Below are 24,727 nucleotides of genomic sequence, written 5' to 3'. Positions count from 1 at the left end.
GAAATGTAATTACACTACAAATAAGAAGATGCAATAAACAACATAATTGGAACTGACCGTGTATGTATAATTCTACATTTATTCAAAGAATGATGCTTTAATCACTATTCCATGTGTAATGCCTTGTACTCTCATGCTATTATTCATAACCACAAAGCTAGGGTCGCGAATGCAAAGCTTTGTTTCTTCATATTATATTCCATATTATATTCCATATCTAATGGGTATGCTTGGCACAATTTTCCTTTTTATTCTAATTGATACCTTGATATAGACTTGTTTGCTTTCAGTATGTGAAAGGACACATTACATTTTGATATTTCTTAGACATAAATGAGAATTTTAATAATTAGACCCCTCCATATTTATCTTTTGTATACTAATGTTTTTAAATTTGTATACACTAAATTCTCGATTGCAATAATAGTTTGGGCCATGGATAGAATTGCCAAATTCTATGACCTGTGTCAGTGCAGTAAATGATGCTTGTCCCAAGCTTGCGTAAATGTCCAAATCTGTCTCTGCAACGTGGATGCTGATTTCTGGTCTCCAAAGTGGCTATTAGAGTGCGGTTTGCTTGTTTCAAAAGCCCTTTAAGATCATAGTACAAAACATTGTTTCTCTGCAAATTTATTGGACATATAAATCAACATCTGTTTATAGCTTTAACTCTACATTCAGTCTGTAGCCTCCTGCACTTTTGTATATCAATATAATTATTCTGAGTTTGTTGTTAAAAGGTTTATAGGAAAACAAAATCCTTGTGTATGATATTTACAGAATATTCATATGCAGCATGACCCTTCTGGAAAAAAATAACCTTACTCCCTGTTATCTTTTTCCATACTACCAGGTATCATTTTAAATAATGACAACCCTAGCCATGATCCAATCACTATTGCTAGCTGTCTCTGTTTATAAACAAAGCAAAGGTGAAGTGAGGTCTCTGAAATATAAATACAGTGCTCTCCTAAGTCAATTTTGCATGTTACATAATGTGGCTGTATTTTAGAGCAGCTTCCAATATATGGCACAAGAGAGCTCTCTAAGCTATGCAGCTCTTTCTGTTTATTAGGCAATTTAATATGCAGGAGACTTTTGCAATCACAAGATTATCTGCATAGTGTGTCTGGTGTTTCTTCTCTTATTTGCTGGAAAGGGAATAGAAAGTGCAGCTTCTGTCCAAAAGTACACTTTTCCCCCAGTAAATACCCAGTAAATGTATCTACATATTTGTTATAACTTGGTGTATCAAGTTAGTGCCTCATCACCAGTACAACAAATTCAGAGTGGCTGGAGCTTGCTTAAGTGCAGTTAGCTGTGCTGGAGGTGAAATAATTGAAGCCGTAATCTGCAGCTGCAAACTGGATCATCTTGGCCCTATAGAATAACAAAGAAACCATCTCTGTGACCTTGCACGCTGTACTGTTATTGTCAGAAGCAAAGATTCTATGTCGCTGACCAGGAAAGGGTTAAAAACTAAAGTGGGGGCTAGCCAAAACACACGTCTAATATCCAGTAACTCATTTTAAAAAGTATCAGGAGCGAGGTTGCACTATCCAGCTGCTCAGATTATAGGGGCAATGTAAAACAGTAGCTGCACCCTCCATTTCCAGATTGCTCATTACTCTTCTCTAGAGATGGATGTGCCAGTGTTTTGGCCAGACATACTGGGAGCCAGATTGCACCAAATACTCAGATCACAGTATAGGATGGTTGCTGCACAAATTCATTTGCCCACCTCTCATTTAGCTGGTCTTCCCTCAGGTATAGGGCTCAACATCCCAGTTTTCCCCTTTTTTCGTGAGAATATCCAACATTTTTAAGTGTTTATATAAAATGATTTTGTCCGTTTACACTTTAGCACTATAGCCTATTACTTTTTATGAAGTCCATGCTCATGTCTAATATAACCAGCAATGAATTAGTACTACTCACTAAGTGACAGAATTGATCTCCTTCCAAATTTTATTTATATTGTGTGAAATATATGAGCCTTTTAATACAAGCTGAAGCTGTGGAGAAAGGTACTTGTGTATGCAGTAAGCATACTGCATTCATATATTCTGTAAATATCATACACAATTATTCTAGGTCAGCTTGCCCATAAACCGTTTAAAAACAAAAGCAGAACAATTTACTTTGATGTGCAAGTGCAGAAGGCTGCGAAATGAAAAGAATCTTATGTAGAATTAACGCTATAAACCGATGCTGATTTATATGCTCAGTAATTTTGCCGGGAAACATAATACTTTCTTCTATGATCTTAAAGGGCTTTTCGAACAGACCAAGCAAACCACACTCTAATAGCAGCTACTGGAGATCAGAAATCAATCTCCAAGCTAATAAGCCTGGAACTGAACTTTTACGTGAGCTTGAGACAAGCTGTTGCGAGCTTCATTTACTGTGCCGCCATAGGGTGTAGATTTCGTAGGCAGGAGCTGATGCCCATACAGAGGCAGTCCAGCCAGCCAGTTCGCCCCCCCCTTCGTTCATGCAAATCTAGTGCCAGGTGAGTCCAATCTAGGGGTAGGCAGAAGCAGGCCCGCACTGGCAATCTGTGGTTTCTGGCAAATGCAGAGGGGCTGCTGTAAGTTTCCATAGACAACCACGATATATTGGGCTGGTGGGGGCTGTTTGGGCTGCTGTGTGGCCTGTTTGGGCCTCTGTGTACCTCAAATGCCAGGGCCTATTTTGAATCTCAGTCCAGACCTGGGCAGAAGTGGTACCTACCCAGCACCCCCCCATTGTTGCGCCCTAGGCAGCTGCCTCTTTTGCCTACCCTAGTTCCGGCCCTGTGCCCATCTGTTGGAGGCATTTAGTCATGCTCCTCCTCGTGTGCAGTTGAATGAGGAATTCTTTCCTTGTTTTCTTGAAGAGGGGCAAAGGATCAGGGTTTTTGTGTGTAGTTCCTCTATACATATATTCCCATCTCATCTGATGCTAATATAAAGCTAAGGTTCAGGCCCCCATTGCATTGCCTCACTTATATATTACATACATAGTGGGAAAGGGGGTACAGAAAATATGATACTGGCAGGAGAAGATAGTTGAAAATGAAAGTAGCATACATTGTGTATGTTTGTTATATACATAGAACTCAATCCATTTAAATCAAATTTATGCTGCACAATTTGACCATGCTTTAAAGAATGTAGCTGGCTCACCTTTGGTCACTGCTTAATATCCTTCAAGTACTCGTTCTTCTTTTAAAGATGTATTGTATTATTATATGTGGGTGCATGTTTGCTTTCTGGTTCTATTTATTATGATTCTGAAGAGAAGCTGATTGCATTAATTTTTTTAATAGATCGTTCGCTAGAAATGTCACCACTCAGGAGACAACACGAGTACCCAGTTATATTAAATGAGACCTGTATCTCATGAAATAATGACGAGATTTTATTTTAATGTGCTTGTGATAATAGAAGTTTATATTATATATAAACAAATTGTGGCATCGGATGAAAGATTGTTTATATGAACTATGTACACTTCGCCTGTAAGTTAGAAATATACATGTAGGAAGTTATTAACTAAACCCTGAATGCCAAAAACCCAAAAAAAATCGTGTTTTATTAGTATAAAATCCAAATTTTTAGTGGGAAAAAAAACACAATTTTTTTTCGGGATTTATTATCCCGCGAGTATGGAAAAAGTCAGAATCCGAAAATGCGGCATCTCAGACCTGTCAAAGATTTATATACTGTAAGTAAATGGGAGAAGTCCCAAACATTTTTTATCTGCGCTGGGTTTCTCGCAATAACCCGTAGATTACGGTGTTTTCAGGTGGAAAATCCAAAAAATTGTATGGATTTTGTATTTTTCACAATTTTTTTCAGTGTTTTTCTACAAACAAGATTTTTGGAAAAGTGCATTAATAAATAAGGCAAAAAAAAAAAGAGAAACTGACATTTTAAAAAAATATGCCAAAATTGGGTTTGAGGGGGGATGTTTCTACCTGCTCAGAAGATAAGGAATTTAACTGCTTGTTCCCCTGACATTGCATATGTCTCCACAACATCCCAGATTTACCCTGCCTTAACTCATTCCTTCTCACCCAATCACAGCTACATCTGATTCTGTCAGTCTTTAAGCATAAACCAGTGTAATTTTGATGCTGGTCATTTGGATCCCTTGTCGTGCAGCCCCTCCATTTATAGCTCCAGGACTCTTTCCAGCTTTTAAATGGGGGTCACTGACCTCAACTAAAAAACAAATGCTCTGTAAGGCTATATGTGTATTGTTATTGCTACTTTTATTACTCTTTTTTTCAATTCAGACCCTCACCTATTCATATTACATTATATTATTAAAATCAGATTGCTGACATTGGAGAGCTGTTAAATTGAAAGCTCAATAACTCAAAACCACAAATATATTACTTTCTTTTTCATATTCAAAAGTGAACCACCCCTTTAAGCTTGAAGTTACAAACAAGTGCAACATTTTCCCTGTTTTTTTTACTGGGGTTCACTCACCTGTGGTTTGTTTGGGTTTCATATAGGGTACACTGTTTGGCCAAAAGTATTTGATTCGCTGCATGTCCAACATCTAGTAATAGTAATACTATGGGGCAGATTTATCAAGGACCATATTCGGTCGAAGTAAAATTGTTCGATCGTACGATGAAATCCTTTCGAATCGAACAATTTAATCGATCAATTGAACAATTATACTCCGACTTCTAAAAACTTAGCCAAATGTCCCCATAGGCTAACATAGCAATTCGGCAGGTTTAAGGTGGCGATTTTCGAAGTCGAACTTTTTTACTTCAAGTCGAATTTAGGCCTATTCGATGGTCGAAGTACCCAAAAATGAGTCGAAATTCTAAGTTTTTAAATTCGAAAATTCACTTCGACCCTTAGTAAATGTGCCCCTAAGGGTATTAATATGAAGTTGGGCCTCTATCTACTCTCTAGGAAGGCTATCCACTCGATATTGGAAAGCAGTTGGTTCCATTAAACCAGTGTTTAATGTAGTGGGGCATTAATGCTGGTTTATCATGCTTAGCGCATATCTGCTGGGCCAATTCTTTTCTTAGGGGTTCTGTTGGGTTATGGTCAAGGCTGTGTGCAGGCCAGTCAGGTTTTTCCATTCCCATCTCAGCAAACCATTTCTGTATTGATCTCCCTTTGCATATATTTTGCATACATTGCCATGCTAAAATATGAAAGGAACTTTCCCAATCTTTTGTCACAAAATAGGGAGCATGAAATTGCTTTCACACATTTATCGTTAATTAACAGCATTATGCATTCAAAGTGTTAGAATTTTCCTGGCACCCACCAAATGATATTTCAGAGAAGATATTTCCATTGCTTTCAACACTGGAGGACATGAGATTTTTAAAATCTGCATCTTGCATCAACTTTGGGCAGAAGTTGCATGGCGTTTTCAGGAGGATTACAGTCCAGTCAGTACAAACAAATATGGAGTGGTGGTGGTGGGGGGGCTGAATTTTCTCTGCAGGCATTTTTGTGGGGGGCTACTAGTTTCATTTTGTAAAGTAAATTACCAGAAAGCCCCCAACTCTTTGCATAAGTACTCTTGTCCTTTTGCTATGATTCAGTCCAGTATGCTGCTGTGAACTAATGTAACTTTATAAAATGCAAGCATGCACAGTGTCTCACTTAAAACATGTATTAGTGCAATTTAACCATTATACAAATCTCATTAGTGGAGCCTTACAAGACATTTTAAAACAACACATCACAATGCAGTGTCTCCCCCCAGTCTGCCTACCTTATGTTACAGCCACTCCCTCCTGATGTGTTTTGTGCTACTGGGCACTTAATCAGAGGAGGCAGTGCTGTCCAACTTCTGTGGTACCAAGGGCCAAAATTTTACTGGCCAATGTGGTGGAGGGCCGATAATGGAAGCCAGTGTTTGCCACTCCCCCTTTTAAACCACACCCACTGTAAACCACACCCATGTTACACAAGAACTTTTAAGATCATATCCACATATAATGGTGTTAGCACACCAAAAAACCAAATGGTTGGTGCTCACTGCAGGGAAATCTCTCATCACCCATATGTGAATGATTGAAGTCATGTTAAAACATACCCTTAAAGGAACAGTTCAGTGTGAAAATAAAAACTGGGTAAATAGGCTGTGCAAAATAAAAAATGTTTCTAATATAGTTAGTTAGCCAAAAATGTTATGTATAAAGGCTGGAGTGAACAGATGTCTAATAAAACAGCCAGAATCCAACTTCCTGCTTTTCAGCTCTATAACTCTGAGTTAGTCAGCGACTTGAAGGGGGGCCACATGGTACATTTCTGTTCAGTGAGTTTGTAATTGATCCTCAGCATTCAGCTCAGATTCAAAAGCAACAGAAATGACCCATGTGCCCCCCCCCTCAAGTCTCTGATTGGTTACTGTCTGGTAGCCAGGGCAACCAGTCAGTGTAAACCAAGAGCGCTGAAAAACAGGAAGTAGTGCTCTGACTGACTTGTTATACATGAAATCACTCCAGCCTTTATACATTACATTTTTGGCTAACTAACTATATTAGAAACATTTTTTATATTGCACAGCCTATCTATTTACCCAGTTTTTATTTTTACACTGAACAATTCCTTTAAATCCATACGCCTCATGTGCATGTGGGGGGCCACAGAAGAGAGGGTTGCCAGTTGGACAGCCCTGAGAGGAGGTGTTGAGGAGAACTATTGACCTGGCTGTCTTTGGCTTGCCTTACTCAGTCTGTAGCTCCAGCCATATGATATCAAAATGACGGTAAAGACAATGTCAAGCAGGGCCGGGCCAAGGTAGTATGGCACCCTAGGCAAGGGTTCTGATCAGTGCCCCCCAACTGTACATGTGCCAGCAGGCAATGAGCCTATATTCATCAATACTGCCCAAACCCCACCTGTACCTGTGCCAGCCCAGCAGCCATTAGCCATCAGTATTGCCCCCAAGTCAGCAGGCCCACGCCCCCCCCATCTGTACCTGTGCCAGCAGCCAACAATGAGCCCAGCCATATCCATCAATACTGCTGCCCAAGCCCACACCTTCAGCTGTACCTGTTCCAGCCCAGCAGCCATCAATATTTCCCCACAGCCCAAGCCCCCCATGATCTGTGCCAGCAGCCAACAATGAGCCCAGCCATACTGCTGCCCAAGCACACGCCCACACCTGTACCAGCCCAGCAGCCATCAATATTTCCCCCAAGGCGGCAGGCCCGCCCAAGCCCCCCATGATCTGTACCTGTGCCACCAGCCAACATTGAACCCAGCCATAATTCTGGCCAAGCCAACACCCCACCTGTGCCAGCCCAGCAGCCATCAATATTTCCCCAGGCCAAGCCCCCCATGGTCAGTACCTGTGCCTACCCTGCCTACCCCTTGGCCTGGCCCTGATGTCAAGTTTGTATTGCTAAGGAAATACCTACTGCAGTTTTAACTGATTTGGCTTTTGACAAAGCATTTGCAGTAGAATTAAGCATGTTTTATGACGTTCATATCGTGTTTAAATGTATATATTTATTGACATATACTCCTGTATATACAACTGCATTATCCGCTGAAAGGACCATTAAAACCAGAAAATGAAATGCTCTAGAAGCATAAACATACAATATCTACGGCTACAAAATAGCACATATTTAATTTGGAAGGATTTTTTAGGGGGCAATTAATAAATGTGTCTCATTGTCTTACAGATTGGGACTTCAGTAATTAATAAAGATGGTCAAACAAATCAGAGCTGCAATAAAACTGAGACTTCTGCTTTAAAGGCAAATGGTCCAGTAGTAAATTAATATCCTTGTAAAATAAATCATTTTCATTTTTATTGTCAATGATTTTTTAGGATAGTTTTGACACCTCACCACTCTTTGCCTGGTCATGAATGATTAATACTAGTACAAAGAATGAATACAATTTTAAAAAATGTGTATTTATATATAATTTTGCCAGTTTTACTTTTCCATTTAGTTCAAGGTGACTGAGAGGTCATATATTGTGGCCTTAATTTACTCAGAATAAAACATTTTGTGTCTTCAGAAATCTGGCTATAAAAATAACGAGATAAGCAAACACATTATTTAGCTAAAAGCCATCAAGAGCCTTGGTTTTAAAGAAACCTATAAAAAATGAAATATTGCTAGATGTTACTGTTGAAATTACTATATTCAGTGTATCTCAAATCAGGGAAATGACAAGGTTGTTCTCTTTCCACCCTTGTAATTATACAAGCAGCGAACCATATATAATGATAAAAATATGATATTAAAGTTCAGCGGTGCATTCTGCAGTATTGGTGGTCTGTAAGATAAAGAAAAAGAGCAAGATCAATTCCGTAACATTGATATTGAGGCATTGCAGATATAATCATCTAGAATAACTTTTCTGCACATATATTATTTTGACCCCTTAAATAATTAAAAGCTGCAATTTATTCTTTGTATGTGCTGTCTTGGAGTTTAATAAAGTCCATTATACATTTTATTGAATAAAGAAATAATTTTCATGGTACTGATTTAATTTCATAAACTGATTATCCCAAACAAATAAATGTGTAAAGAGAATAGACAACATTTATGTGTGGCATTTGAACCACTGATACAAGAAAATGGGCTCATAATCGTATCTTATTATTAAGATCATGGAACTTCTGATCATCAAAAAAGTTACTAGTGATGAATAATTTATCATTTTTTTTATTGTTATAGAATAATATTTACTGCCATGGGGTATTGTATTACTACTTATGTGTGCTTATTTACTGTAGATATTATTTTGTCCTCAGTTTTACCAAAATTGCACTGATCAGGATGGAATTTATAAATAGATGACTCATTGGAAAAGACAATTTTATTCCAATACTGAAGAAACCTAAAAGAATTTGCAAACTATTATAAATGCCTTACATATGTCAAATCCAGGCAGAAGTATAAAGATCATTCAATGCAGACTTGAGCCCTACACTGGAAGAAAATTGGCAGACATACAAGTTGCATTCAGAAGGGCTTGAGGAACAAGAAAGATTTCTGCTGATGCACGTAGGCTAGTCAAAAAAGCCATGGAATACAAGAAGAAAGTTGATTCATTCATAAACTTTGTGCAGGGCAGACTGGTTTGCACAGTGAATCTGCGCATATTTATTGCGAATTTATTGTAATTGTGAATATATATGCAAACACTCTGCATTTGAGTTACCCCACGACTTTGGTGGCAGAGAAAAATTTCGCAAAGCAGTTTTCGCAAATTGGGAATTTAATTACTGTCAACACTATTTTTGCGCACAATGACCTCACACGGTGCCTGCACGCTTGCAAACACCCATCTCATTTGCGAGCCATTTGGAAATATTTTTTCACAATGCGAATTCACAAAGGACGGAAAGACTGGCACAGCAGTGCAATATTTTAGCGCTTAGGAGAAAACATGGGCAATGCAACCATTTGCAAAAAAATATATGCATAGCGCAAACTTTATAAATAACCCCCAATATGTCCATCATGACTACACCAAAACACTTGATTTTGTCAGTCTTGTAACAAAAGAAAATGGGTGTACTTGAGCATCTCATTGTACTCCTAAAAGCCGTTATACTGCACGAGCAGCCATGGTCGTGTACAAAATTGGGGAAACAGACATTGCAGATTGGCAAAGGAGTTTGACAAGACTGCATAATGCAGCATGCTTGTTAAACCTATACTTTGAACATACAACAAGAGAAGCAAGGTTGGATGAAGCAAATTCCAGTACACTAGTAGCTACAAAGGAAGAGGAGATTGAAACCGTAGAAGCAAATGTAAAAGAAAAGAGTGAAAATATTGGACTACATCTAAATATGAAGAAAACATGCTATGACAGCAGGAGAATGATTTGATGTTAAAGATGTGGAAATAAAATATCTTATGCCTTCTTGGATCAATTTAATCATAATCACAAACATTTTAAAAGAAAAAGGATGTCCAGCAACAAGATGAATAAATTAAATTTCAACAATCATAAAATTTAAATCATTTAATTTGACTTGACGGCTCTTAATAATAACTTATGTAAATTTAAAGGTGATGCAGAATAGCTAAAGTAACATATACAATGCATATAATGTAAGATAGCAGCTCTTTATTCGTTTGTATTTATTAATCAGCAAAAAGAGGCACAGCTACATACTGTAGCTTAGTGTACACAGAACAGGCTCATTTGATATATAGCCCTGGTGTATATATGAAGAGGCATTGAGTTTGTTTGCCAGCCAGAGAGAATATTTAAAGCTAACTTCTATATAAAAAGCAATACATACTGTACCTTCAGTTTAACTCCTTCCAGACAGCAGTGCAATATAACTCCTAACCCTAAGACAGTACCATTTCCAAGGTTTTTATAGATATGCCATGGTAGACGTGAATGGGAAGCAGCAGGACAAGGGTGTATTACTTGTTGTGGTTCTCCCTGAGAAAGCCTTGGCAAAGTGCCCTTTTTGCCATTACCCAAAAGCATTTTACATGCTATCCCTCCATGGCATGCCTATTTAGTTGAAGCCTGGTTCTGCCTACCAGTTTTCTCTTTTTCCTGTTTGAGAGCATTGGGTACAATAGGTCTTTTAAAGTATTTATTTGTGTGTTGGCCTTAAAAAAGAAAGAAAAATGATGTGCTCTACAGTTCGATGAGCGGCCTGGTATTATAATTCATGGGTGTGCTCTCAAGCACAGCGTAAACATTGCTACCTTGAAACAGCAACAGTATTATTTGTTTTTTTTCAAATCCCATATTTTACCCGGGCGAAGTGGAATACACTGGTGTTAGTCTATAGAGAGAGAAATCACTCCAGTTGTTTTTCATTTTCCCAAAAAAACACTAACAGCTGTTGAATCCAAGTAAAGTACATGCCAAATATGCAAATAAAAATGCCTTATTAACCCTCTGGGCCCTTGATATATATGCACAAGTGACAGGCACTCTCACAGAGGCCAAATATGTTGGCATTTCTGAACATGTTGTAATATAATTATAAGCAATTATATAATTAAGTGTTTGAGGCTTTACTGGTTAATAGAGATGAATGATTATGCAATAAGGTTTATTTTTTGTTAGCAGGAACAACAGTGAAACTAACTAGAGCAGATACTCTAGAATAGTAATGCAAGACTGAAAACCTATAGCTGCAGGGTTAGTTTGCCACAACTGTCCTCAATTTGAGGATTACTCATCCCTGTTTTTGTATAAAATCTACTTGTTGCATGGTTAGCAACTAATTTAGTTGCATAAGATGCTAAGTGATTTGATCATGTGTTTATTTTTTTAAAAGTTATACTGGCCCATTCATTTGAATAATTGTATTATAGTATACATGTTCATACTAGGTGACCAGGAATCCCCTTTACTTTGGGGCACATAGTTAAAATGCTTAGTGCATGGGCTTGACAAAATTAGATTAGCTATTATCTTGTGTATAAATGTCTCTGTTAAACAGACTATCTGATCAGCTTATAAAGTATGAAAGCAGCACTTCACTGATGGGAAATTCCTTTCCATTATCTTCTAAATGGAATCATTTACCTATCAGCAGTGAAGGTTAATAAGGTAAATAGGCAAAGAATGCAAATGAGTCTTAAAACAACTGCAAAATTTTGTTGTGATTTCCCTTTTAATTAGCTTCAGTAAACGCCAGCTTGTTTGGTAACTGCAGTTCTAACAATCCCAGTGCAGACATTTGGAAGCATGTTCCATATTACTAAACAGCATTATCAGCTACTCTGTGCCATGAGACAGGTGATTAACAAAGTCCCCAGCCCCATGAAAGTGCTTTTATTTCATTATTTTTTAATGGATTTTGATCCTTGGAGTTATAGCTAATGTGAACTAGCAATGGAACCAGTCATTGCTATGGGCATATTTTTCAAGGCATAGTAATCTTCACAAAATTATTAAAATCTATCAGCTAATTAGACTTTTAATTTTGTTTTCACTCTTGCTAAATATACAACTCTGTCTTGTGCCTTGTTAGGTTTGGTTCAGTTGGTGATTAGTACATAGCTTGGGGCAGATTTATCTGTTTTGGTTACCAAAAAAAAAACGGTGGCCACATTTTTTTTTTCAAAATTCTAAAGCACTAGCATTTTAAGAGAAACCCTGTGGTAATGTTTTCTCATGGAGAAAATGTGTACATTAAAAAATTCACACTGTTCCATTTATTTTCAGTGAGACTTAATATCTCTACTGTTTTAATAAGCTGGAAAAGAAATAAATTAAAGCTGCCTGAAATCTTCTGAGACACTTCCAACTGACTTCGTTTTTTGGGAAATTTTTGGCTTTTTTCTTTAATAAATTGTGACTATTCAAGTTTTTAAAGATATATTTGCATTTTTTCTTAAATCGCACAAAAAATAAATTAACCTCAAATTTTCATAAACATGCCCCATAATGTGTGTTAAGGATGTCTGTTGATATTAACAGGTAAGTATGGCAAAAAAATGTAATATAAACTTCATCATACTGAAATAAGAAACTTTCTAAATTCATATCCGGAGGTCAGTACACTGTGGGAAACAAAGAAATGTGTGCTTAGAGGCCAATTGATGGCACTTGGAAACAATCTAAAAAAAAGAGAAAAAAAACCTAATATTTTAATTAAAGAAATACAGACATTGGAACAGATGCATAAAGTAAATATAACAGATGAGAAAACAATTCAATTGGAAAATAAAAGATTGCAGCTGAAGGCTATATTGGATCTAAGCACATACAAGGTCTATATGAACAGTAAACAGAAGTTTTATGAGCTAGGTGATAAATGCAATAAACATTTTGCGCAAAAATTAAAAAAAAATTAACCAGGTTACTCATATAACTTCTATAAAAGATAGAGATCAGAGGACACACTATGAAACACACAATATAATAAAAAACATTTCAGCGATATTACCAAACATTATATGGGTTACAAACAGATAAACTGCATAAAGAAAAGATAGATGAAATTGTCCAGTTTATAATACAGGCCTGGTTGACCCCTCTGCCAGCTAATGAAAGAGATATGCTGGATTTACCTTTTACGGGTATGGGACTTGTTATCCAGAATGCTCGGGACCTGGGGTTTTCCGGATAAATGATCTTTCTGTAATTTGGGTCTATGTGCCTTAAGTCTACTAGAAATTCATGTAAACATTAAATAAACCCAATAGGCTGGTTTTGCTTCCAATAAGGATTAATTGTATCTTAGTTGGGCTCAAGTACAAGCTACTGTTTTATTATTACAGAGAAAAAGGAAATCATTTTTAAAAATTTGGATTATTTGGATAAAATGGAGTCTATAGGAGACAGCCATTCCATAATTCTGAGCTTTCTGGATATCGGGTTTCCAGATAAGGGATCCTATACCTGTAAATAGAGAAAACCTACAGGAAAGAGTCCGGGACCGGATGGGTATAGTTCTCTGTATTATAAAGCATATAAAAAAGAACTAGTTCCTTTATCAAGTTCCTATTTTAATTCTATAGATCGATCACAGGGTTTCCATAAGCAAACAAAAGAAGCACACATTATACTCATTCCAAAAACTGATAAAGACCCCCAACTATGTGCCAGTTATAGGCCAATTTCATTAATAAATATTGATTTAAAAATATATGCCAAAATGATAGCTAATAAATTAAAAAAATACTTACCGGACTTGATTCATTAGGATCAAGCAGGTTTTGTACCCAGAAGGGAAGGTAAAGACAATATATATATATATATATATATATATATATATATATATATATATATATATATATATATATATATATATATATATATATATATATATATATATATATATATATATAATCTTATCGTTAATGCATATGGTGAAAGAAGGAAAAATCCTACACTATTGATAATGACAGATGTGGAAAAAACATTTGATAGGGTGGCCTGGCCTTTTTTAGTAAAAACACTTAAAGGCTTTGGGTTGGGCGATACAACAATAAATCAAATTCTAGCATTATATAAGGAACCATATGCTAGGGTAAAAGTAAATTGCTCTCTATCATCCCCAGTAAATATACTTAATGGAACAAGGCAGGGATGCCCCCTTTCTCCGTTGCTTTTTGTATTAGTAATAGAAACTCTACTTTCCCACATTAGAGCAAACCCAAAAATCACAGGGATTAAGGTCAAGAAAAAGGAATATAAGATATCGGCTTTTGCAGACGATATGTTATTATTCATTTCTAACCCAATGACTTCTTTACCATACCTGCTTGACTTGATTAATCAATTTGGAACTCAAATTTTAAAGTGCATCTAACTAAATCACAGATTCTTAATATTAATACACTCAATAATATAAGGAAAAAGTTCGAACAAAGTTTTCCCTTTAATTGGGTGAAACATTATATTAGATACTTAGGGGTAAATATAACTCCAAAGATGTCAGACTTATACCATATAAACTATATATCCTCATTGGAATCCGCACAAGAATTGATGGGCTAGTGGATTAAACTGAATCTATCCTAGTTTGGAAGAATTCAAGCAGTAAAAATGACTATAATGCCTAAGTTGAACTATTATTTACAATCATTACCTATAAGGATACCAGGGATTTTTTTCAAAAAAATTAAAACAATGATTTTGAAATTTGTATGGGCAGGGAAACCCTCTAGGATCCAATATAAACAACTTATACTGCTGAAAGAAAGGGGTGGCTTAGCCTTGCCAGATGTTCAATTATACTGTATTACATCTCAATCCATCTAGCGTGAATAAAAGCATGGTCAATAAGGGACACGAAGAAGGATTGAGTGGAATATCAAAAAATGTGTCTAGATAAATCTATGATTAACTATTTATGGGCAGAGTTAAAATCCTTACCAAGAATGGCTAAAGAACATCCTTTAATAGGACCCACTTATAAGGTATGGTTTAACAATAGAGAAAAAATTAACTTGGCAAATTCTCCTTTTATACTACAACCACTTATTGACAATCCCTTGTTTAATCCTAGTATAGAATCTGGTGCTTTTAACAAGTGCTAAGAACTAGATGGAAGACCTACAAGAATAAGTGATTTTGTGTTCAACAATTAATTTCTCTAGCAGAAATACAAAATAAATGGGGATGCCATCCTAGAGACATATGGAACTATCAACAGTTATATCATTATATCCATAAAAACAAGGTAGCTGAGTGGAAGAGATTATCTACAAAGTGGTAAAATCTATTGGACCGAAAGGAGAACATAAATAAAGCAATCTCAACAATATACAAATTATTATTGTCGGAGATTTATCTCCTGAAAAATGTAGCCCATAAGGAGTGGGAAAGAGAGCTCGACATCTCAATTACACACATTACATGGGACAATATTTTAGCCATAACCCACAAATCATCCAGAGCAGCGAGAATAGGGGAGATGAATTACAAATTAGCTACCAGATGGCATCATACCCCAGCCAAATTAAAGAAAATATTTCCGAACAGTTCAGATAGTTGCTGGAGATGTGACCAAGAGATAGGTACACAAACCCATATATGGTACCAATGCATAGTTTTGAAGGAATATTGGGGCAGGATACTACGAGTAATAGCTGAAATAACACATAATGAAATCAAAGAGAATGATATACCTTTAATATTGTTGAATCTATCAACGGAAAAAACAGTGTAAGGGTATACACACTCACCTTGCACTTGTTAAATGTGGCCAGATCTATAATTCCCAGACACTGGAAGAAAGTATCGCCTCCACTATATAGGGAGTGGCAACAGCTAGTAGAAGAAACGAGAAAAATGGAAAAGATGACACACATATTACATAATACAAGCAAGATGTACTGGAAAACCTGGGAACCATGACTGTCCTTTCTCAAAAACAAAAAATAAATAAATATAAAAAGTAAATAAACTCATTCAAGTGAATAAGGAAGAATAGGATAGATACGGTAAATTAGATGAGGTAATAAGAGGAAAAAAGGAGAATAGAGAGAGAGCAGTGAATTTTAACCATCTATGACTAAATTAAGATGGCATAAAATGTTATATGTATACTAAAGAGTGTATCTTTAAGAATAAATAATTTTTTTTCTTTTTTTATCGGTTACCCCTTTTTGCCTTCTGTACCCCCCCCACCTTTAAAATATATAATAATTTAATTCAGAATTAGATACCCAACTCCTGCATAAAGAGAGAATACAGAAATACAAAAACTCAAATTGATAAGAGTTTTCTGCGGGAAATCATTTGAATTGATAGATTTTTCGATGAAACCCTACGAAATACACTCAAACTACACTCGAACATCATGAAGGCTATTAACACCTTCAAATGGATCAAGGGACCTCTGCCATTGACTTCTACATGACCTCGACAGGTTTTAGATGGTGTTTTTTTTCCGGATTCTTTAAAGAATTTTTTTTTACTTAACCTGAAATTTTGATCGTTGACTCAAAAATAACCTCAAAAACTGAAATGTTTAGTGGAAAACACAACTTGAACTTTAAATCTGCTCCTAAATATTCGTTTTTGTGATAGTTGCCCTTTAAGGACACATCACACAAGTGTTAATCAAAAAAAGATTTTTTTCCATAACAAATTGTGACTTCGACCATTCTTTCCAAATATTTTATTAAATATGCTAGTGCTTGAGAATAAAAAATGTGGTCGGGGGGACAAGTCAGTTTTGTTGCTTTTTTTTTTTTGTTTGTATTTTTTTCTCTACCTCAAAAAGTGATAAATCTGCCACTACTCCAAGGAGTTTGTGAGCTCCCCCCATATCTGTGTGGGTTTCCTGATGAAATCAAGCCCACTGTGTGTGAATGTACGAGCCATAGATTGTAAACTTCACTGGGGGCAGGGACTTATGTGAATGATGTATAATCTCTGTAAAGCACTACTTAAAATGTTTGCGCTATATAAATTGACAGTTAATTATAAATAGCAATAAAATAAATAAAAAGGAGTTAAATTAGATGCTTTGCATGCTTCTTTTGCATATAGGATGACTGACCATTTACCTACAAAACCAGTTCTCAGCTGTGCATATTTTGACTCTGATTCTTATTTTTTTAGGACTCAGAATTTCCACCAGACACAAAAGTAAACCCTCGATTGGTTCAGTTGAAAGGGAAGAACAGCCGCCTAAAATTAGATGGATATCGTCTCAGCAACACTCTGAAAGTACACGAGCTGGCAGTGAGCTGGTAGGAAAAAGTGCTGATATATATTGGGGAAACATGTCAGACTGTCTCATGTTTTGGCTAATTTCCTATTCATGGTTAAGGAAGGCGTACCATAAGATGCTGAAACATGCTAACCCAGAAATATTTTATTCCATCACTTGGGGGCAGATTTATATAGGGTCGAATATCGAGGGTTAATTAACCCTCTATATTCGACTGCCGAATGTAAATCCCTCGACTTCGAATATCGAAGTCAAAGGATTTACCGCAAATAGTTTGATCGAATGAAAAATCGTTTGATTGAACGATTAAATCCATCAATCGTTTTTTCTTCGACCAAAAAATTGATAGAAAGCCTATGGGGACCTTCCCCATAGGCTAACATGGCACCTCGGTAGGTTTTAGGTGGCAAAGTAGGGGGTTGAAGTTTTTTTTAAAGAGACAGTACTTCGACTATTGAATGGTCGACTAGTCGAACGATTTGTAGTTCGAGTCGAAGTCATAGTCGATGGTCAAAGTAGCCAAAAAAAACTTTCGAAATTCGAAGTTTTTTTATTCTATTCCTTCACTCGAGCTAAGTAAATGGGCCCCTAAAAATGCATTCAAGACATTAAAGTTGGAAGCACATAGAATTCTTTTTATTGTGAATTTAAACCTTTAAAAAAGCAACTAATATGGTATTTTTCTCTAGTGCTTTTAGAATCACAAGTGGTTTATTATCCCATCATCATCATTATATCTGTAAACATGTAGACCTTCTCTTTGCACTTTTTAAACATTTTTATTGACACTAAAGAAATTGTAGCATTGGATTCCTGACACTGAATCTTCCTTAGGCTGTACAATTTGTTAATAATAAACAAAAAATGGATGAAGTCTGCGCTGTTATATATGAAGTTTCTACGGAGAGAGCAGCACCAAAGGTAGTGGATCCACACTTCCACTGTCGATAATAGTATTAAGCGAAGAGGTGCGCTAATATCCTTTTTTCAATATATACACAAACACCTAAAAAGAAAGAACTGTATATGGAGTAGTACATTCAGCACTTCTTAAAATTTCTAAAATATTAAAACTACTCTCAATACAGATCGTCAAACAGAAGCGTGTAGATTGGTTTCCTGCGGCAGAGTATATGCACCTGATGTACAGTAAAGCTATGCGGTAATTCTGGAAAGGGAAAAGCTACAGATAGTGAAGAATCGTCGGGGATCAAGTACAGGCCCTGCGGGTCCTAAAAACTTACCAAACGGCAGCAGGATAAAGCGTTAAATGGACTGCAGGGTAACTGCTCGATGTTAGCGTGTTTCTGAGACGCTGTTAAACACCGGTCTTTGAATGAAGGCGGCCTCACAGATGTAATCAACGTCCCCGATCGGCCATATTTATTACTGAAATAAAAGTTTGAAATGATTTATTCTCCCCTTCGATTACTTATTCAATTAATCCTGCTGCCGTTTGGTAAGTTTTTAGGACCCGCAGGGCCTGTACTTGATCCCCGACGATTCTTCACTATCTGTAGCTTTTGCCTTTCCAGAATTACCGCATAGCTTTACATCGGGTGCATATACTCTGCCGCAGGAAACCAATCTACACGCTTCTGTTTGACGATCTGTATTGTGAGTAGTTTTAATATTTTAGAAATTTTAAGAAGTGCTGAATGTACTACTCCATATACAGTTCTTTCTTTTTAGGTGTTTGTGTATATATTGAAAAAAGGATATTAGCGCACCTCTTCGCTTAATACTATTGTACAATTTGTTAGCTCATCATATAGCTGACACTTCCACATAAAGGCTGTGCTTCCTTCTTTGCGTGTGGAGGGTTTCCTTTGTGGTATACTGTAAGCCAGGGGTCCCCAACCTTTTTTTACCCGGGAGCCACATTCAAATTTAAAGAGAGTTGGAGAGCAACACAAGCATATAATAGTCCCTTGGGTGCCAAAATAAGGGCTGTGATTGGCTATTTGGTTGCCCCTATGTGGACTGGCAGCCTACAAGAGGCTCTACTTTGCACTATACTTAGTTTTTATGCAATTAAAACTTGCTTCCAAGCCTGAAATTCAAAAATAAGCATCTGCTCTGAGGACCCAGAGAGCAACATCCAAGGGGTTGGAGAGCAACATGTTGCTCGCGAGCTACTGGTTGGGGATCACTGCTGTAAGCTGTGACCAGAGCTCCCTTGTTTGCAACCTGTTTTAATGTGCCAGAGACACTAGTTTTCACTAATATCAGTTCATTTCTGACAGTACTGTACTGCACACATAAATATAATCATTTACCAATATATGAATCAGCATTACACTAGCTCAAATTTACATTGTATTTTACTACAAAGCCTTTCATTTGTACATTCTGCAAAAATCAAAAGGACATTTAATTTAAAACATCCTTATACCTTTAATAATATCTGTAGTTTCCATGGGAGTTTCAATGATTGTGCAAATAAGAAATAAATGCCATCAGATCTATGACATTGATTAGAAATAGATGACCTTTCTCACTACGCCCACACTTAATTGCACCAGGAGCAAACTAATTTGCAGTTCTGTAGCATCTGGCATGGCCATGGTTGTTTTTCTCCTGCTATAAATTATTAGATGGTTGCAAAAGTCTGTAACATCTTTGATTATGTTAAGATGTAAGTCTTCTAATCCCATATGGAACCTACTCTAATACCATTCTGAATTTAAAGGACATTAGAATGAGCATCTGGTAATGCCAGCTTCCCATGCAGTAAACTTGTTAGGCAGGATCCATTAGTTAGCATCAGACTATGCATAGCAATATCCACTGCAGTCAAAAGGAAAACAGCATCTTATAATTGCATTGTATTCCTCCATTTATATTATGGGGCACATTCACTAAGGGTCGAAGTGAATTTGAAGTGAATTTTCAATTAAAAAACTTCGAATTTCGAAGTAATTTTTCAGTACTTCGACCATCAAATAGGCCAAATTCGACTTTGTTTCTAAGTGAAAATGCTTCGACTATTCGACCATTCAAAAATCGAAGTAATTTCTCTTTAAAAAACTTTGACTTCGCCACCTTAAACCTGCCGAATTGCAATGTTAGCCTATGGGGACCTCCTAGAACCTATAGCCAACAAGTTTTTTTTCGGAAAATCGTTAGATCACTAGAATCGAATCAAACTATTTTACTTTGATCGTATTTGCCCAAATTCGATCAAAAAAAACTTTGACATTGAATATCGTAGTAATGCAATTCGATGGTCGAATTTTTCACTTCGAAATTCGACCCCTAGTAAATGTGCCCCCATGTGTTATTCCATTGAGAAATTATGGATTTTTCTGCTGATCCGTGCACTGTCCTGATAATTTGTAATGTAAAGTCATTTTCTGATTTTGTCAAACTGATCTGCAAAAAACTAAAGTAATTGCCTAATTGATTGATTTGTCACAAAAGTAAAATATGCAATGCACAAAATATATCCACAAAATGTGTTCAAAGATGGAATTGAATTTTGACTTAATTATGTGAAAAGGCGCTTACTCATAAACATTAGAATCATTTACCCACCAACTTGTTTCTTTATACATACTTTAATAATTAATAGCAAGTAGACTGGATCAGCAGTACAGTAAGATGCTGCTGTGAATCATATTAGCACCAAAGAAACTGTTTTTATAAATACCTGTTTTTACTCACCTGATTATATGTGAATGTGTCAGTATTCCTCAAACATATTCATAAATCATAGTATGAACATACTTTTTATTTATAGTTAGTTTATAGTTGTCTATGAGTAACATAAAGTAATATTTAAGCAAGTTGTAAACAGCAGAATCCAAAGACATATTGCAGTTTTATTATATTTGAATGATTTATGTTTCTTATTCTATAACTCACACTTGGGATTTAAACTGTTATCCATGCAACAAATCAGAAATTTTGAAATCAAACTGAACGTTGACTAGCAGAGGGTCTAAAAAGAACAATAAGCAATACAGCATTAAAACCTTACTGTCTGTTTTTGGTTGCTGGGGGTCAGTGACACAGACAGCAAGATAACATTAGCTGCATGCAAGAAAAATCCAGAATGGAATGCTAATACTTTCAAATCCATACAGAATAAATGAAGACCGTCTGACTTCATCATGGATGTCACTTTAAATCAACTCAATTACATTTCATCATACTCCAATTTTTTTTCTCCCCTTCCTTACCACTGTCCATCCCTTTGTTTTTATCATCAGATGTTCTTTATCATTTCTTTCATTTACACTCTGCCTTCGCCTGTGTGTATTTTCTTTTTCTCTTTAGTCTTTATTTACCATTTACTTTCGATAGTTATAAGTGTCCACTCTTCTGTTTCTATATTTTTTCTTTCCTCTCCTTTGTCTTTGCCTTTACACTGTCTCTTTAAAGCCCCATCTTTCTGTGTGTGGTGATGTGAATGTGAATTTAACAATTAAATGGTTAAGAGAACTGGGGGAATGTGGGGAGTGCACATCTAGGAAGTGCTGAATGGAAAGTGAAAGTATTTGCTTGCCCCTCCTCTATGCCTTAGGCATAGAGGAGGGGCTAGGCAATATTTTATTGAAAGCGGAGATTTTTAAATGGTTAAGAGAACTGGGGGAATGTGGGGAGAGCAGTGACATCTAGGAAGTGCTGAATGGAAAGTGAAAGTAATTGCTTGCCCTACGTCTATGCCTAAGGCATAGAGGAGGGGCAGGCAATATTTTATTGAAAGCGGAGATTTTAAATACGTTTACAACAACTATGAACACTTAAAAAAAAAGAATTTGAATTTCATGTTTAATTTGAAAAGGACTTTTGTCATACAGCTTTTTATGTCTGGGTGACAGGTCCACTTTAAGTGATTCGTTACAAAATGTTCTCTGTTTTTGTTTGTATGACTACATAGAAGTGTAACTATGGATAACAAAACTATCAGTTTTGATGGTGCACGTTGAATACTTAAGAAACAAAATATTCTTTCAATAGAGCCGAACATGCTTAAATGCCGGCTATTGTTTGTAATGTCACATTGGTGGTTTTGAGACCTTTATTTGTACTTGGGCTTGCATTGTGTATTTTGTTATGGTTTTGTATTAAAAAAAACTGTAATCTGAAAGCTTTCTGTATTCTGTGCAATTTAAAAAGTAAATAAATGAGCAGGTTTTATGAAATCTATTGCAAAGCATAGCAGCAGGGAAGGATGTTTTGTCAAATAACATTTGACATGAAAGAGAACATATGTCTAAGCACAAGATACCTCTAACCTTAGATATAACACTTCGGACTGAACAAACCCCATTAACGGAAACTCGTTGTGGTTTATTGCAGCATCTGGTGTTTGGGAAAAAACAGAGCTAATTTGAGAATGTTTCCTTAGTGCTAAGTGTGTTTTCTCTCTTTGTACTTTCTTCTCATCAGCACCTGTTGCACAGCCCTGAGTTTGTTGCTTCCTAATAAGATTTTCTGTCAGGATCAGACATTTCTGCAGCAGACCTTGAATGCTCTGTGTGTTCTATGAGATGTCTGAGCAGTTTTAGAAGCAAAGCATTGAATATATATTGTAATACTGAATTGCCCCCCTTGTGGTACTTTGTTTTAAAGATCACAATAGAGTTTTTTTCAAATAAACTATAGTGCCAATGTTACCATTATTTTTCCTTTAGATAGTAGCTATTAGTGATGGACGAATTTGTGCCGTTTCCCTTCGCCGAAAAATTCGCGAATTTCGCGCGAAATTCACGAAACGGCGAAAAATTCTCGAAACGGCGCCGGCGTCTTGTTTTGGACACCGGCGCTCGTTTTTCCGACGCCCGCGCCCGTTTTTTACGCCGGCGTCCGTTTTTTCGGAAATTTTTTTTTTGACGCCGGCAAATTTTTGCCGCGAATTTTTCCGGGCGTTTCGCGGATTTATTCGCTGGCGGCAAAACGCGCGAATTCGCGCCTGGTGAATAAAATCGCCCATCACTAGTAGCTATCTAAGCTCGCACAGTTCCATCACTATTCCATTATTGGTATTTGATAACCTACCTGTTTCACCTTCCTTGTAAGTTAATTTCACGAAAATAAATGAATCATATTAGTTTTAGTATCATAACTGTAAATTTCAGTTACTCTGCAAATACATTTTCCATAGCCAAATTTGTCAAAATATGCATATACTCCAATAGAGCAAGAACAAATATGTCTTGCTTGTGAGTGTGGTTAAACTACTTACTGCTATCTCTATAAGTGTTAGCTTTAATGCATTATCATGAACTCACCTTGCTGACTTCTACTCATACGTGCTGTTTTATTTTCATTGATACCTAGAGGCCTAAGAAATGGGCCAAGTTTTTGAAGGACCCAGATTAGTATGGTCCACTGGGAATTACCAAACTGTCTTGTAGGGAATGAAAGGGCAGTAGCGATAAAGGGAAGATCACATTGTTTTGATTAGGTTCCCAGTTATTTTCTGCTGCTGCATGGCAATCTGTAATTAACTTCATTGGGAAGAAGAACATATGTTCATGTGCACTGTATCAGCGTGGAAAGAGGCAAATAAAAAGATTTAATGGGGATTAACTAAACTTTACTGGTGGGCTCAATGGACCTTTCTCTTATCCTTGCTTTTAGAGAAGGATTAGGCCACCATTGCAGCTAATTTCAAATACTGCAATTCACCAGATGCTCAACAACATGCACATTATTCCAGTGAATAAGCTATTGTGACAGCTAATGGGAAACTGCACCATTGCTTTTAATAACAGAAATGTAATGTATAGTTCCCAGTAGTTTTGTACTGTGAAAATGTCTCTTGTAGCTTCAAAACATTTTGATGAAATAATTTAAAATAATTGAAGCAAATGGAAAAACAAAATGAACATGTTATAGAAGATTAGTTTGCTTGTGTAACATTTGGCAGTTACACTGCACTTCACCAAGTTTTTATAGAGAGCAGCCACTGTTTTGGTTCAAAACTGTAGTGGTGCTGAATTCATCACTAGAAGCACAGCTAAAAGCAAATTAACAATTTAACATTTAAACAAGTACACTGTATTGTTGAATTACGTTTTTTATAGTGCCACCCCGCTTAGTATTATTATTTATACTTGCACTTTTGCCATACACTGAGTATAATGTTCAGATGCAAAATAGAATAGACATAAGCACACAGCAAGACAGCAAGAAGATTGCTGGAAGAATGTGGAGGTATGGAGAACCTTAACTCTACTAAAAAATTGTTTAAACATTTATTACACCCAATTGGATTGTTTTGCCTCCAATAAAGATTAATTGTATCTTAGTTGGGATCAAGTACAAAGTGCTGTTTTATTATTACAGAGAAAAATATACTTTTTAATAATTTTAATTATTTTGTTAAATGGATTTTGTGAGAGCTTCCCAGAGCTTTCTCGATATCGGATCCCATACTTGTAATACTATATATATATTTAAATGTTCTACCTGCTAATGAGATCATTGTTAAGCTGTAACAATTACAAATACATTCTGCATTCACTGGATAAGCTACAGTCATTTGAAAAGGTTTGGGAACCCCTCTTAATTCTTTTGTTTTGGCTGAACTTTCAAAGTAGCAACTTCCTTTTATATAACATGCCTTATGAAAACAGTAGTATTTCAG

General features: G+C 36.3%; 1 protein-coding gene across 4 annotated transcripts in view; it reads left to right on the top strand.

Annotated features, from left to right (window-relative positions):
* The window catches only part of LOC108701857 (sperm-associated antigen 16 protein), a 474,505-nt gene that overhangs the window by 86,823 nt on the left and 362,955 nt on the right, over nucleotides 1–24,727 (top strand). For all 4 annotated transcript variants that reach the window (XM_041576877.1, XM_041576879.1, XM_041576876.1 and 1 more), the window contains one exon: nucleotides 17,016–17,146. In XM_041576877.1, the coding sequence (XP_041432811.1) occupies nucleotides 17,016–17,146 (131 nt within the window). The remainder of the gene's footprint in view (nucleotides 1–17,015; nucleotides 17,147–24,727) is intronic.

This window comes from Xenopus laevis, chromosome 9_10L (genome assembly GCF_017654675.1).
Source record: "Xenopus laevis strain J_2021 chromosome 9_10L, Xenopus_laevis_v10.1, whole genome shotgun sequence".
NCBI lineage: Eukaryota > Metazoa > Chordata > Amphibia > Anura > Pipidae > Xenopus > Xenopus laevis.
Note: the sequence above shows the minus strand (reverse complement) of the source record. Positions and strands in the feature narration are given on the sequence as shown.